Below are 16092 nucleotides of genomic sequence, written 5' to 3'. Positions count from 1 at the left end.
ACTTGAGAGGCTGAGGCAGGAAAATTGCTTGAACCTGGGAGATAGAGGCTACAGTGAGCCGAGATCCTGCCACTGCTCTCCAGCCTGGGCTACAGAGCTAGATTCCATCTCAAAAATAAAAATTAATCAATCAATCAGTCAACCAACCTGAAATGCTACATAGTGGTCCTATGGAACTGAAACACTGTAGAAGTGATGATATTTTTCAGAATGTTAAATTTGGCATAAATGTAGTCCATTTGTGTAACTGCATTAAAGCCTGTTCTGTTTATAGTATTAGATGGTATATGTAGTTTGGGGGACACATCATGATGGTAGTGAGTGGAGCTTTTTTGCTCTCCTGTTGTTTCTCATCCTGTTTTTTCTACCTTAGGTGGTAAATTCACTCCAGCAGCAACCTCAGGCTGCATCCCCTTCTGTACCAGAGCCCCACTCGTTGACTCCAGTGGCTCAGGCAGATCCCCTTGTGAGAAGACAGCGAGTACAAGATCTTATGGCACAAATGCAGGGTCCCTATAATTTCATACAGGTATGTTCATTTTAGTCAAACACTGTAACAGAAACTTTAAGTGTTTATATTATTTGACTTTATTCTATCCTAACTCAACCTGTAGGATTCAATGCTGGATTTTGAAAACCAGACACTCGATCCTGCCATTGTATCTGCACAGCCTATGAATCCAACACAAAACATGGACATGCCCCAGCTGGTTTGCCCTCCAGGTTAGTAGTGGTACATTTTTATGTGAGAGAAGTATAAGGCCAGTACTTTTCAGGTTTTATAAAGTTTGTGAAAATTAATTTTATTTTAATGACTTTAATTTTGACTTAGGTCTTTTAATTTGATAAAAAGAATGTTATCGTTCCTATAATTTGAATTAAAAATGTAGTTCCATAATTGTTTATTTTTTAACTTTTTATTGCCATGTAGACATAGAAAAATATATGCAAGTTTAATGAGTTTTTATAAACTGAAAACACCTGCACCTAGATTAAGAAATGAAACATAGGCCGGGCACGGTGGCTCAAGCCTGTAATCCCAGCACTTTGGGAGGCCGAGACGGGCGGGTCACGAGGTCAGGAGATCGAGACCAGCCTGGCTAACACGGTGAAACCCCGTCTCTACTAAAAATACAAAAAACTAGCCGGGCGAGGTGGCGGGCGCCTGTAGTCCCAGCTATTTGGGAGGCTGAGGCAGGAGAATGGCGTAAACCTGGGAGGCAGAGCTTGCAGTGAGCTGAGATCCGGCCACTGCACTCCAGCCTGGGTGACAGAGCGAGACTCTGTCTCAAAAAAAAAAAAAAAAAAAAAAAAAAAAGAAACATTACCAGTACCCCAGAAACCTACATTGTGTTTCCTTTCAATCACTAGTTATCCTCTCCCCTAGCGATAGCAATCACTTCTGTACTTGTAACTATAATAGACCAGTTTTGCCTGTTTTTGTAACTTTAACAAGTGAAATTTTGCTTGGCTTTTAAAATTTCCAAATTTAGGAGTAAAAATAATAGAGATGTCTTTCTTTGAATGCTTATAGCTTTCTAGGAGAATTTCTGGATTTTATTACCTTAAAAAAAATACACAGCAATGAAGTGGGTAAGAGGCAAAGGGAAGAGAGAAACCACAAGATAGTTTCAGACTCTTTCTGGACTTAACACCATTATTTGAAGTAGTAGCACTAAATAGAGTTGGTGCCTTCCATTGGGTTAAGTGGACCTTCTCTGCAGGACTATTAGTGATTGTAAGTCATCCTGGTTTTTCCCAGAACACATCAGTGTTAGTTGCACAAAAGTGGAACCAAGTAAAATAACCTATTTAATGTTGCATGATCTTAAATATCATAAAAGAAGTTGCTGAGTAAAAGTATGTTTAATGACACTTAATTTGGTGTAAGGTAGTTAGGATTTTTCTGAAGTAAAGGGAGCTCATATCTGTCACATTTCTACCAAGAGTTAGAAAACAAATCAAAGGTGACACCTACAAGAGAGCAGTCATGGTTTTTTTAGTGTTCATTTTCTGAGCTCTACCAAAGGAAGATAATAAGTCATTTTCTCAGCTGGGAAATTGTGTGAAAGTCAGTATAGGTAGCACTGATAAAACCTGTAAGGCTATTTAGATATTTACATAATGCTGAGTCCATTAGACTCTCCAGTGAAAATGGGTGCTTTCTTAATGACTAACCGAAGATCGTCATTTTGATTATCTATTTAATCATTGTTGGGAAGGGAGGTGGGAGAATGAGGAATTGTTAAGATGCATGCTGAGTTGAATATAGGCTCTTAAAAAGTATATATTATTTATTTAGAGATGGAGTCTCGCTCTGTCACCAGGCTGGAGTGCAGTGGCGTGTTCTTGGCTTGGCTTACTGCAACCCCTGCCTCCTGGGTTCGAGCGATTTTCCTGCCTCAGCCTTCCAAGTAGCTGGAAGTACAGGTGCCTCGTTAATTTTTGTATTTTAGTAGGGACAGGGTTTCACCATGTTGGCCAGGATGGTCTCAAACTCTTGACCTCGTGATCTACCTGCCTTGACCTCCCGAAGTGCTGGGATTACAAGCGTGAGCCACTGTGCCTGGCCAAAAAGTACATATTTAAAATTTTCTTTTCTCTAGAAACATTTGAAATTAATTGAAAGTTGGTTAAGATATATTGAGCTGGGTATGGTAGCTCACGCCTGTAATCTCAGTACTTTGGGAGGCTGAGGAGGAAGGATCACTTGAGCCCAGGAGTTTGAGACCAGCCTGGGCAACACAGACCTTGCCTGTACAAAAATTAAAAATTAGTCAAATAAAAAAAGTTAGGTCGGCAGGGTGTCATGCACCTGTAGTCCCAGCTACTCAAGAAGCCAAGGTGGGAGGATTTCTTGTGCCCAGAGTTTGAGACTACAGTTAGCTATGATGGCGCCACTGCACTCCAGCCTGGGCAACACAGTGAGACCCTGTTTCAGAAGAAACAAAAGATAAAAATAGAATACTGTCTGTCTGAGGTCTGGAGTATGAATAATGCTACTTTATTGTACAGCTTTAAAAGTTTTTCTCATGGCACTGATTATTTTTTAGTGCATTCTATTAAAACATTTTACTTTACTCTTGGAAAAAACAAGATGAAACCAATTGTGAAAGTAAACTATTAAATAATTATCACTGCCAGTAAACCAAAATGCTCACTTGAAAGCTAAAATTTTATCTGCATTTCCCAATTTATTTTCATGATTGCTAAAAAGTTTATTTATGGTTTACCTTTAATTGCCTTTAATTTACCTTTAATTGCCGGGCATGGTGGTTCATCCCTGTAATCCCAGCACTTTGGGAGGCTGAGGCGGGCAGATTGCTTGAGCCTAGGAGTTTGAGACCAGCCTGGGCAACATGGCGAAACCCTGTCTCTACTAAAAATACAAAAATTATCCGAGTGTGGTGGCACACACCTGTAGTCACAGCTGCTTGGGAGGCTGAGGTGGGAGGATCACTTGAGCCTGGGAGGCAGAGGTTACAGTGAGCTGAGATCACATCCCTGTACTCTAGCCTGGGTGACAGAGCGAGATCCTGGCCCCCCCCCCGCCCCGCCAAAAGCCTTTAATAGTGAAATAAAAGGTATTTAGATGCGTCTCTCTAAAAATTTTAATTTTGCATGACAAAAATATTTTGGTCACCTTTGCAGTTCATTCTGAATCTAGACTTGCTCAGCCTAATCAAGTTCCTGTACAACCAGAAGCTACACAGGTAAGAGTGATAAAACTATTTTCTTCAGGGCCAGGTGAGGTGGCTCATGCCTATAATCCTAGTACTTCAGGAGGCTGAGATGGGAGGATCACTTGAGGTCAGAAGTTCAAGACCAGTCTGGGCAGTGTAGCGAGACACCATCTCTATTTTTAAAAAATAATTTAAAAATATTTTTTCACTTTTGTTTTAATTGGTTCCTTGGTTTCTTTCTTAGCTTATGAAAGAAAGTATGAATTTCATCAGTGGCCAAGTCTTCTGTTGGAATTCAACAAATTTATTGTTGTGGATAGCTGTCAGCCTTTATGTTTAGGTTCATTTTTCCTCTTGATGACTTTTTAAGTTTTTCTTAAGTCTTGCATTTTAAATAATGTATTATAATGAAATAAACTTTTTAAATTTAGAACTGAGAATTTCAGAAGACATAGTTTAGACATAATTCTAAAATTTAGTGCAGATTTCTCCATCTTAGAAGTACTTGTAGAGGGTCTTTATAACGAGACTTGGGTTTATTTAACATCAAGCTTCAAAAATGTATATGTTTTTTGCAATTTTTAGGTTTTATACAGATTTAAAAAGATGATAGTATTAATTTCTCCCTTTTTTAGCAGTTGTATCTGTTTCTTAGCCTTTCTTAGCCTTATGTGTCTTACAGGTAACTTGTTTTTTTAACAGTCAGTTTTGTAAGCAGGAAAAAGCTTTTATTTCTTTACTTATGTCTAGGTTCCTTTGGTATCATCCACAAGTGAGGGGTACACAGCATCTCAGCCCTTGTACCAGCCTTCTCATGCTACAGAGCAACGACCACAGAAAGAACCAATTGATCAGATTCAGGCAAGTTCTGTTACCAGGCCACATACATTTGATGAGGCACTTACTCATGAATTGGACAGAGGTACATTACCATTAATAACATTCTTCTTCTTTTTGGACCTACTTTGCTTTCATGAAATATTTGAGTTTGTTAATACACATAAGTTTGAGATTAATTTACCACTTTAGTACATCTATTCACTTTTTGTTTGGCTAAGTTTAGTTTACCTCTAAAGTGCATCTATTCACTTTGTGTTTAGGCAACAATCTCATTAAATACAGACCAGACTACAGCATCATCATCCCTTCCTGCTGCGTCTCAGCCTCAAGTATTTCAGGCTGGGACGAGCAAACCTTTGCATAGCAGTGGAATCAATGTAAATGCAGCTCCATTCCAATCCATGCAAACGGTAAGCAAATTAACATTAATTGCCTAGTGTGTAATGTGAATCATGGTAGATTTTCTTTTCTTTTTTAAAGGTCTTCATTTAACTGTGCTTGAGTCTGCATCTTTTGTAACTGTAGGGTATATTTAATTGAACATAAACTGAGTATTCCAGAGATTAACTGATATTAATGGATATTCTAGAGATAAATTTTAGCCTTATGAGTGATGTGCCTGCATCATCTTAATTTGTAGTTTTACCCTTTTGATTTGGTTAACCAAAAGTTTAAACATTCAGAGAAATAGACTAATACAACATCCACATAATCATTACCTAGATTTAATAGTTGCCCTGTTTGCTTAATCTTTTATTTTACTGAAGTATTTTTAAGTTTCAGATGTTATGCTTTACCTCGATTCTTGAGCAAGCACCTTTAGAGAATTTCTAGAAAATAATAATAATACTGTAATCTGTGGGGTTCAGCTAAATCAGTGCTCAGAGGAAAGTTCATAAGATTAAATATTAAAATATTTAACTTGATTAAAATGTCAATAAAAATGAAAAAAACATTCAACCTTGTTAAAGTTCATAGAATAAATTTCTGTAAGTGATACTGCATCAGGAGATTTTGTTATTTATTTATTTATTTATATTTTGAGACAAAGTCTTGCTCTGTCGCCCAGGCTGGAGTGTAGTGGCGTGATCTCACCTCACTGCAATATCTACCTCCTGGGTTCAAGCGATTCTCATGCCTCAGCCTCTGGAATAGCTGGCACTACAGGCATAAGCCACCATGCCCAGCTAATTTTTGTGTTTTTAGTAGAGATGGGGTTTCAGCATGTTGGTCAGGCTGGTCTTGAACTTTTGGCTTCAGATGATCTGCCTGCCTCAGCCTCCCAAAGTGCTGGAATTACGTGAGCCACTGTGCCCAGCCAGAGTTTGTCTTTTAAAAAGATTTCTCATATATGTAAAAGTGTTTCCAAGGCTGCTGATTGTATGTCTTTTTATTTTTTTTAATTCCCTACTTCCATTTCACAGCATGTTATCATACTCCCCTTTAAGTACTATACAATATATATGTCTTTTTCCATATTGAAGCACTTGGAGAGATTTTTGTGTGTGTGTGTGTGTGTGTGTGTGTGATGTTTTTGTGTTTGAGACTTCTGTGATGTCTTTATTTATGTCTGAGGTAAAACCACCATTGAGTTTGGCCATGTTATAAAGCAGAGAATAAAAGGATGAACTAATCATTTACTTTATTTACTAACAGGTGTTCAATATGAATGCCCCAGTTCCTCCTGTTAATGAACCAGAAACTTTAAAACAGCAAAATCAGTACCAGGCCAGTTATAACCAGAGCTTTTCTAGTCAGCCTCACCAAGTAGAACAAACAGAGCTTCAGCAAGAACAGCTTCAAACAGGTACGAAATCCAGTGTCACCTCATTGGCTCCTTGCTTTCCAGCACAGTTATTGACAGTGTTAGGACAGTTTAGACTTCAGAGTGGTGGTGTCAAGAGTTTCTGTTTTAGTAGTAAACCATATAAATTTTTCATTTCAGATCATGAGTTAAATTGAATCTGTACTTTGATATGTGAATTATGTGCAAGTTTTGGAGGCTTTATACCCATTTTCCTTTTGTCACTGAACTTATATAATATCCCTATTGCATTGTATAATTTATATGGAATTAAATTTGTTACTTGAATTACCATAAACTATACTTTTTTTTTTTTTTTTTTTGAGATGGGGTCTCACTCTGTCGCCCAGGCTGGAGTGCAGTGCTGTGATCTCGGCTCACTGCAACCTCTGACTCCTGGGCACAAGCAATCCTCCCTACCTTAGCCTCCCAAGTAGCTTGGGAATACACGCATGTGCCACCACGCCCAGCTAATTTTTTGTATTTTTGGTAGAGTTGGGGTTTCACCATGTTGCCCAGGCTTGCCTCAAACTTCTGAGCTCACGTGATCTGCCCACCTCGGCCTCCCAAAGTGCTGGAATTAAAGGCGTGAGCCATTGTGCCTGGTGATAAACTATACTTTTAATTGTTAATTGACTGAAGGCTTTTAGCATGATATCTGGCATTGAGTCAGACAAATTTAAGAAAAAACTCATGGTGGCTGCATTTCGTGGACTGGGTTGAAACATAATCTATTTTGTCAAGTAAGGTTCATAATTTGGCTAGTTACCATACCTGTCACAATAGTAATGTAGACAGAGACATTTATTTGAGACAGGTTCTCACTTTGTTGCCCAGGCTGGAGTGCAGTGATGCTAGCATAACTCACTGCAGCCTCAAACTCCTAGGCTCAATGATCCTTGTCCCTCAGCCTCCTGAGTAGTTGGGACTACAGGTGCTTACCACCACACCTGGCTAATTTTATTTATTTATTTTTTTGTAGAGACAGGGTCTCCAGGAGCTTACTATGATGCCAGGCCGGTCTCCATTTCCTGGCCTTGAGCGAACTTACTGCCTCTGTCTCCCAGAGTGGTGGGATTATGGGCATGAACTACCTTGTCTAGCTCGATAGAGATACTTTAGATTTTTTTTTTTTTTTTTTTTTTTTGAGGCGGAGTCTCGCTCTGTCGCCCAGGCTGGAGTGCAGTGGCCGGATCTCGGCTCACTGCAAGCTCTGCCTCCCGGATTTACGCCATTCTCCTGCCTCAGCCTCCTGAGTAGCTGGGACTACAGGCGCCCGCCACCTCGCCCGGCTAGTTTTTTGTATTTTTTAGTAGAGACGGGGTTTCACTGTGTTAGCCAGGATGGTCTCGATCTCCTGACTTCGTGATCCGCCCGTCTCGGCCTCCCAAAGTGCTGGGATTACAGGCTTGAGCCACCGCGCCCGGCCAGATTTTTTTTAAGAAATTGGGTCTCTGTTGACCAGGCTGGAGTGCAGCGGTGTAATCATGTACTGGACCCTTTAACTCGGGGGCTCAAGTGATCTTCCTGTCTCAGCCCCACAAGTAGCTGGGACTGCAGGATTTTCTCAAATTCAGGGCCTCCAGCAGTCCTCCCACCTCTGCCTTTCAACGCATTGGGATTATAGGCATAAGCTACCATACCCAGCCAGATGGTTTTAAGTCTTCTAGGTCTTTTAATGTCTTCTTTAGGTCTTTGGTTCTTTAATTCCTCGGAATTTAATTAGAATCCCACAACAAACCAGCAATCAGAGTAGTTAATACTTTGATTTCGTCAGCCCAATTTTGAAAAGTTGTACAATTTTCTAATCATTCAATTTCTTGGTAAACTTGGATCAGCATTAGATTTTTCAGTAGTAAATTCTTACATGTCCTGTAGTATTCAGTATCTCTAATATGAAGTTCAAATCTTCCGTACTCTGATAGAAGTTACCAGTTATACTACGCTCAGCTTCTGAATGATAAAAACTAGTGGTGCGATCACCATGGCTCACTGTAACCTCTGCCTCCGGGTTCAAGGGATCCTCCTACCTCAGTCTCCCAAGTAGCTGGTACCACAGGCATGTGCCACCATGCCTGGCTAAATTTTTATTTATTTTATTTTTTTTATTTTTGTATGTTTGTATTGTTGGTAGAGACAGGATTTCACCATATTGTCCAGGCTGGTCTCGAACTCCTGGTCTGGGCTTAAGTGATCTGCCTGCCTCGGCCTCCCAAAGTGCTAGGATTACACTCACACCAGTCACACACACAACAAGTTCTCTTTTAATCTCAGGGCCTTCATACTTCCTTTCCAAGTTCTTGCCGAAAACTTTCTCCCACTGATAAGTACATGGATTACTTTTCTATTTTTGTTTTTAAAAGTTCATTTATTTATTTTTAATTGAGAAATAGAAACTATATATATGTGTATTTATCACATACGGCATGATGTGTTGAAATGTGTGTACATTGTGGGCAGGCTTCATGGCTGGCACCTATAATCCCAGCTACATTTGAGGCTGAGGTGGGAGGATTGCTTGAGGCCAGGTGTTCATGATGAAATAACATGTATACATTGTGGGCCATTGTCCAGTGCAATGACACGATCTCGGCTCACTGCAACCTCTGCATCTTGGGTTCAATCGCTTGGGTTCAAGCGATTCTCCTGCCTTGGCCTCCTGCCTCAGGCCTCAGGTGATCTACCCGCCTCAGCCTTCCAAAGTGCTGGGATTACAGGCGTGAGCCACCATGCCTGGCCTGATATTTGTTGAACAAATCATTTCAGTATGTCCCATCATTCTAGAAATTGTGTTTTAATTTGAATTAGTGTCTAATCAGGAACAACATGACAAAAGAATCTTTGGCTTTTTAAAATGGCCTACACGTTTATACTTTACCAAAATTTAAGTAGGAATGTGGGTATTTTAAAATAAAATGAAGACTGGGTGTGGTGGCTCACGCCAGTAATCCCAGCTCTTTGGGAGGCCTGCTTAAAACCAGGAGTTTGAGGCCAACCTGGGCAACATAGTGAGAGCCCCACCTCTATAAAGTAAATACAGAAATTAGCAGGGTGAGGTGGTGAATGCCTGTAGTCGGAGCTCCTCAGGAGGCTGAGGCTGGAGGATCACTTAAGCCCAGGAGTTCAAGGTTGCAGTGAGCCATGATTATTTGACTGAACTCCAACAGCAACACTGGGTGAGAGAGCTAGACCTTGTCTTAAAAGTAAAAATTAAATAAAGATCACACTTAAGTTGTTGCTGTGAGTTGCTTCCTTTCTTTCTTTCCTTCTTCCTTTCCTTTTTTGAGACAGAGTCTGGCTCTTGTCTCCCAGGCTGGAGTGCAGTGGTACCATCTCGACTCACTACAACCTCTGCCTTCCAGGCTTAAGCCATCCTCCCACCTCAGCCTCCCAAGTAGCTGGGACCACAGGCATGCACCACCATGCCTAGCTGAGTTTTTGTATTTTTGTTGTTGTTATTGTGGAGATGGGGTCTCACTGTGTTGCCCAGCTGGTCTCAAACTCCTGAGCTCAAGCAGTCTGCTCACCTTGGTCTCCCAAAGTGCTGGGATTGCCAGCGTGAGCCACTGCACTCAGCCTTGCTATGAATTTCTTACAGAAAGATTTGATCAAGATTACAAGCTGTTATTGATAAAATGTGATTCTAAAATTGAGTTCTTTTGGATACTTTGTACATGGATACAAATGAACCATTTTACATGGCAAATGTTATGTGTATTTGTCATTCACTTATAATTTTAAATTTTGGGAATATAATAAAAGGCAATCTGTATAAAAAGATGACACTGATGTAGTTGGTTTATTAAGTAATTCAGGAGGAGCCATGGCTCTCTCTTTTCCTTAGGTATTCCCTAGTGCTTTCATCTAAAATAGGATTCTAACAACTATTAATGTATTTGGAGTTTCTTAAGGATGTAAAAATAGGTCAAGTAAAGATTTTTAAGAGTCATACAGCTGCTTTTCTCTCTGCCCCAAAAGAGGAGATTTGGGTTGGCCAGCACCTTTGACCCTTGTTGTTAGTGTGTGGGCTTTCCTTTGTTCTGTTGCCTTTCTCACCTCCCAGAGGTACTTTTAGCACCCTATTTTTTTCTCCTCTTTGAATTATATACATTGTTCAGTAGTAGTTAATTTTTGAAAATTTCTAGATTCTAGAACTCTCTCCATTGTGGATGGAGCTTGTATATATGTTAGTGTGTATGTTCTAGAACCTTAGCTTCAAGTGGGTTGAGTGCCAATGTGAGTACCATGTGATTGTTTTCTAAATTGGCTGTACTTGCCATTTTAAATACTTTGAAATGGAATTTGGCATTAAGGGCTATAAATTGAAGGCCTCTGCTGATTAAACTATGTAATTGATGACATATTTTACCATATAGCTCCTTAAATATGAGAGAGTGGTTTTGTATGTTTTACTAAGTACCAAAGGATATTTAAAATAAGAAAATTTCTACCACTAAGGAGCTTTATAATGAAAATAAGTAATTACATGGTACAAAATATGGTAATGTACTAAGAGTAAATCTTTTGAGTTATTTTGGGTCTCTTGTGCTAAAAAGTAGATGCCTTTCAGAAGATGTTAATATAGCCTTTCAAATAATTTGTTTGGAAGGATCAATCATGCACCCTGCTTTCAAAGGTTTGGAATTGTGGTTGGAGAATTTTACCCCCATTAGCTTAGTCTAAGGGTAGGAGAAAGGTAAGAGACTTTATTCATGTTTAGTTTTCCTTATCATTGTATGCACATTTATTTAAGGATTAAACTTCAAGGAGACTGTGTAAGACACTTAAACTAGAAAGTGCATGGGAGAACAAACGGTAATGAGCTGTGTATATATATACCCTTTTCTTTCTTTTTTAAATTACAGTGGTTGGCACTTACCATGGTTCCCCGGACCAGTCCCATCAAGTGACTGGTAACCACCAGCAGCCTCCTCAGCAGAACACTGGATTTCCACGTAGCAATCAGCCCTATTACAATAGTCGTGGTGTGTCTCGTGGAGGCTCCCGTGGTGCTAGAGGCTTGATGAATGGATACCGGGGCCCTGCCAATGGATTCAGAGGTAAAAAAAAAATTTAAAAAGGAAGTTCTATGACCTTTTACTAGTTCAAATTAGTTTTTGATTTGTACAATATTATCACACAGTTTTTTGAAAGGATGTATCTGTATTAGCCTCTTATGTACAATTTAAACTAAATGTATATATTTTGATACAATTGGTATAATTTGTGTATTTGGTATAATTTGTTATTTAAATAACAAATCATGGAATTTTTGTTCATTTGGTTATGTCAAATTAATGTCTACCACTGTCTCCTGGAGGATAAGTATTTTCCACATTACCAAAACTTATGGGTATTGTTTATTATGTTTGTATAGATGTGTGTTTACATGCATAGATGGGTTAAAAGTTTATCTTCTGAGGGGCCGTTAGTACTTATAGAAATTTATAAACAGATTGGATCAAGATAGAAAATTGGAAATTAATTTGATTAGCCTGGCTTACAATTTTCTAGTTCTTCCCATCTTCATTAATAAAAGTAAAAATTCCTTGTGAAGATAAGAAAATTATTTCTTTTCTTGTCCTAAATTTTAGGAGGATATGATGGTTACCGCCCTTCATTCTCTAACACTCCGAACAGTGGTTATACACAGTCTCAGTTCAGTGCTCCCCGGGATTACTCTGGCTATCAACGGGTAGGTAAAGCAGTTCTAAAGTGTAAACCTGAACTAAGTATACCAATGAAAGTGACTTAGTGTAGTTGCTTAATGAACCTAAATAACTAATTTGGCATTAACTTTGTGGTGTCCAAGACACTTTGTTGAAACAAAAGCTTTTAGCACTCATAACATAAGTACTCCTTTAGTAAAGCCTGTTAAAGACAGTGATTTCCAAGAGCAGAGAAATATATTTCACTGAATGTTCTTGAGAATAGAAGTACAACAATTACAGAATAAGGTGTAGCCATGATACACTGAAGTGTCTAAAAGATTAAGGAAGAATTCTGTATTGAGTGTTAGACTGAAAGAATAGATGGGTAAGCATTTTTTAAAAAGTACCTTTTCAATACTAACTAGCTTGTCTTTTAGGATGGATATCAGCAGAATTTCAAGCGAGGCTCTGGGCAGAGTGGACCACGGGGAGCCCCACGAGGTAATATTTTGTGGTGGTGATCCTAGCTCCTAAGTGGAGCTTCTGTTCTGGCCTTGGAAGAGCTGTTCATAGTCTGCATGTTAGGAATACATTTATCCTTTCCAGACTTGTTGCTAGGGATTAAATGAAATGCTCTGTTTCTAAAACTTAATCTTGGACCCAAATTTTAATTTTTGAATGACTTTCCCTGTTACTATATAAACTGTCTTGAAAACTAGAACATATTCTCTTCCTCAGAAAAAGTGTTTTTCCAACTGAAAATTATTTTTCAGGTCCTAAAACCTGCTAAATGTTTTTAGGAAGTACTTACTGAAACATTTTTGTAAGACATTTTTGGAATGAGATTGAACATTTATATAAATTTATTATTCCTCTTTCATTTTTTGGAAACATGCCTATTATATTTGAAGGCCAGACACCCTTTAATGGCCGGATAAGCCATAGTTAACATTTAGAGAACCATTTAGAAGTAATAGAACTAATGGAATTTGCAATGCCTTTTGGACCTCTATTAGTATATAAATATCAAGTTATTTCTGACTTTTAAACAAAACCCCCAAATTCCTAACTTATTGAACTAAAAAAAAATTACAGGTTTGGAGAGTTTTTTGTTTTTCTTTTACTATGGGAAAACTACTTCCCATTCTGTCAGGAAGTTAACCTATTTAACAATTAGAGCTAGCATTTCATGTAGTCTGAAATTCTAAATGGTTCTCTGATTTGAGGGAGGTTAAACATCAAATAGGTTTCCTCTATTGGCCATAACATGTATAAAATGTGTGTTAAGGAGGAATTACAAAGTACTTTGATTTGAATGCTAGTAGAAACTGGCCAGGAAAAAGGTACATTTTTCTAAAAATTAATGGATCACTTGGGAATTACTGACTTGACTAGAAATATCAAAGGATATTTGCATGTGAATGTGGGTTATGTTCTTTCCCACTTTGTAGCATATTCGATGAAAGTTGAGTTCAAACTGATAGCTAAAAATCTGTTTTAACAGCATGCGAAAAGTTATTTTATCTGTTAAAAGTCATTATACAATTTTGAATGTTATGTAGTTTCTTTTTAACAGTTTAGGTAATAAGGTCTGTTTTCATTCTGGTGCTTTTATTAATTTTGATAGTATGATGTTACTTACTACTGAAATGTAAGCTAGAGTGTACACTAGAATGTAAGCTCCATGAGAGCAGGTACCTTGTCTGTCTTCTCTGCTGTATCTATTCCCAACGCTTGATGACGGTGCCTGGCACATAGTAGGCACTCAATAAATACTTGTTGAATGAATGAATGAATGAGTACTGGTGGAATACTCCATTAGCTCTACTCTTCTTTTAGCTAAGAGAACATGAGCAAATTTGCGCATGACAACTTCCAGGACAGGGGAAACTTGAACACTGAAGAATTGACCTCTTAAGCCTAATAATGTGGTGACAGGATGCCCACATGCTTCTTGACTTCAGATGAAAATCTGCTTGAAGGCAAAACAAATAATATTTGAAAGAAAAATCAAATGCCATTTTTGTCTTCTAGGTCGTGGAGGGCCCCCAAGACCCAACAGAGGGATGCCGCAAATGAACACTCAGCAAGTGAATTAATCTGATTCACAGGATTATGTTTAATCGCCAAAAACACACTGGCCAGTGTACCATAATATGTTACCAGAAGAGTTATTATCTATTTGTTCTCCCTTTCAGGAAACTTATTGTAAAGGGACTGTTTTCATCCCATAAAGACAGGACTACAATTGTCAGCTTTCTATTACCTGGATATGGAAGGAAACTATTTTTACTCTGCATGTTCTGTCCTAAGCGTCATCTTGAGCCTTGCACATGATACTCAGATTCCTCACCCTTGCTTAGGAGTAAAACAATATACTTTACAGGGTGATAATAATCTCCATAGTTATTTGAAGTGGCTTGATAAAGGCAAGATTGACTTTTTCGACATTGGATAAAATCTACAAATCAGCCCTTGAGTTATTCAATGGTAACTGACAAACTAAAATATTTCCCTAGAAAGGAAGATGAAAGGAGTGGAGTGTGGTTTGGCAGAACAACTGCATTTCACAGCTTTTCCAGTCAAATTGGAGCACTGAACGTTCAGATGCATACCAAATTATGCATGGGTCCTAATCACACCTATAAGGCTGGCTACCAGCTTTGACACAGCACTGTTCATCTGGCCAAACAACTGTGGTTAAAAACACATGTAAAATGCTTTTAACAGCTGATACTGTATAAGACAAAGCCAAGATGCAAAATTAGGCTTTGATTGGCACTTTTTGAAAAATATGCAACAAATATGGGATGTAATCTGGATGGCCGCTTCTGTACTTAATGTGAAATATTTAGATACCTTTTTGAACACTTAACAGTTTTTTTGAGACAATGACTTTTGTAAGGATTGGTACTATCATTCCTTATGACATGTACATTGTCTGTCACTAATCCTTGGATTTTGCTGTATTGTCACCTAAATTGGTACAGGTACTGATGAAATCTCTAGTGGATAATCATAACACTCTTGGTCACATGTTTTTCCTTCAGCTTGAAAGCTTTTTTTTTAAAAGGAAAAGATACCAAATGCCTGCTGCTACCACCCTTTTCAATTGCTATCTTTTGAAAGGCACCAGTATGTGTTTTAGATTGATTTCCCTGTTTCAGGGAAATCACAGACGGTAGTTTCAGTTCTGATGGTATAAGCAAAACAAATAAAACATGTTTATAAAAGTTGTATCTTGAAACACTGGTGTTCAACAGCTAGCAGCTTATGTGATTCACCCCCATACCATGTTAGTGTCACAAATTTTATGGTTATCTCCAGCAACATTTCTCTAGTACTTGCACTTATTATCTTTTGTCTAATTTAACCTTACCTGAATTCTCCTTTTCTCCTGGAGGCATTTATATTCAAAGTGATAATTCCTTCCCTTAGATGCATAGGGAGAGTCTCTAAATTTGATGGAAATGGACACTTGAGTAGTGACTTAGCCTTATGTACTCTGTTGGAATTTGTGCTAGCAGTTTGAGCACTAGTTCTGTGTGCCTATGAACTTAATGCTGCTTATTATCTCATTCTGACTTCATGGAGAATTAAGCCCACCTTTAAGCAAAGGCTACTAAGTTAATGGTGTTTTCTGTGCAGAAATTAAATTTTATTTTCAGCATTTAGCCCAGGAATTTTTCCAGTAGGTGCTCAGCTATTTAAAAACAAAACTATTCTCAAACATTCATCATTAGACAACTGGAGTTTTTGCTGGTTTTGTAACCTACCAAAATGGATAGGCTGTTGAACATTCCACATTCAAAAGTTTTGTAGGGTGGTGGGAAATGGGGAATCTTCAATGTTTATTTTAAAATAAAATAAAATAAGTTCTTGACTTTTCTCATGTGTGGTTGTGGTACATCATATTGGAAGGGTTAACCTGTTACTTTGGCAAATGAGTATTTTTTTGCTAGCACCTCCCCTTGCGTGCTTTAAATGACATCTGCCTGGGATGTACCACAACCATATGTTATCTGTATCTTAGGGGAATGGATAAAATATTTGTGGTTTACTGGGTAATCCCTAGATGATGTATGCTTGCAATCCTATATATAAAACTAAATTT

At 38.3% G+C, this 16092-nt stretch overlaps 1 protein-coding gene across 2 annotated transcripts in view; it reads left to right on the top strand.

The window, feature by feature from the left end:
* LOC105471539 (cell cycle associated protein 1) overlaps positions 1–15866 on the top strand; it is a 50142-nt gene extending 34276 nt beyond the window's left edge. Inside the window, exons 10-19 of one of the 2 annotated variants that reach the window (XM_011724053.3) lie at positions 374–529; positions 615–723; positions 3652–3713; positions 4434–4544; positions 4784–4933; positions 6180–6330; positions 11193–11387; positions 11922–12022; positions 12416–12479; positions 14013–15866. In XM_011724053.3, coding sequence (XP_011722355.1) covers positions 374–529; positions 615–723; positions 3652–3713; positions 4434–4544; positions 4784–4933; positions 6180–6330; positions 11193–11387; positions 11922–12022; positions 12416–12479; positions 14013–14077 — 1164 coding nt within the window. In that variant the 3' untranslated portion in view covers positions 14078–15866. Of the gene's footprint in view, positions 1–373; positions 530–614; positions 724–3651; positions 3714–4433; positions 4545–4783; positions 4934–6179; positions 6331–11192; positions 11388–11921; positions 12023–12415; positions 13771–14012 lie in introns of those variants that run through there. The other variant, XM_024789611.2, reaches the window with a different exon arrangement.
* The last annotated feature ends 226 nt before the right edge of the window (positions 15867–16092 follow it).

This window comes from Macaca nemestrina, chromosome 12 (assembly GCF_043159975.1).
Source record: "Macaca nemestrina isolate mMacNem1 chromosome 12, mMacNem.hap1, whole genome shotgun sequence".
In the NCBI taxonomy this organism is placed as follows: Eukaryota; Metazoa; Chordata; class Mammalia; order Primates; family Cercopithecidae; genus Macaca; species Macaca nemestrina.
This window is presented reverse-complemented; position numbering and strand designations above follow the sequence as displayed.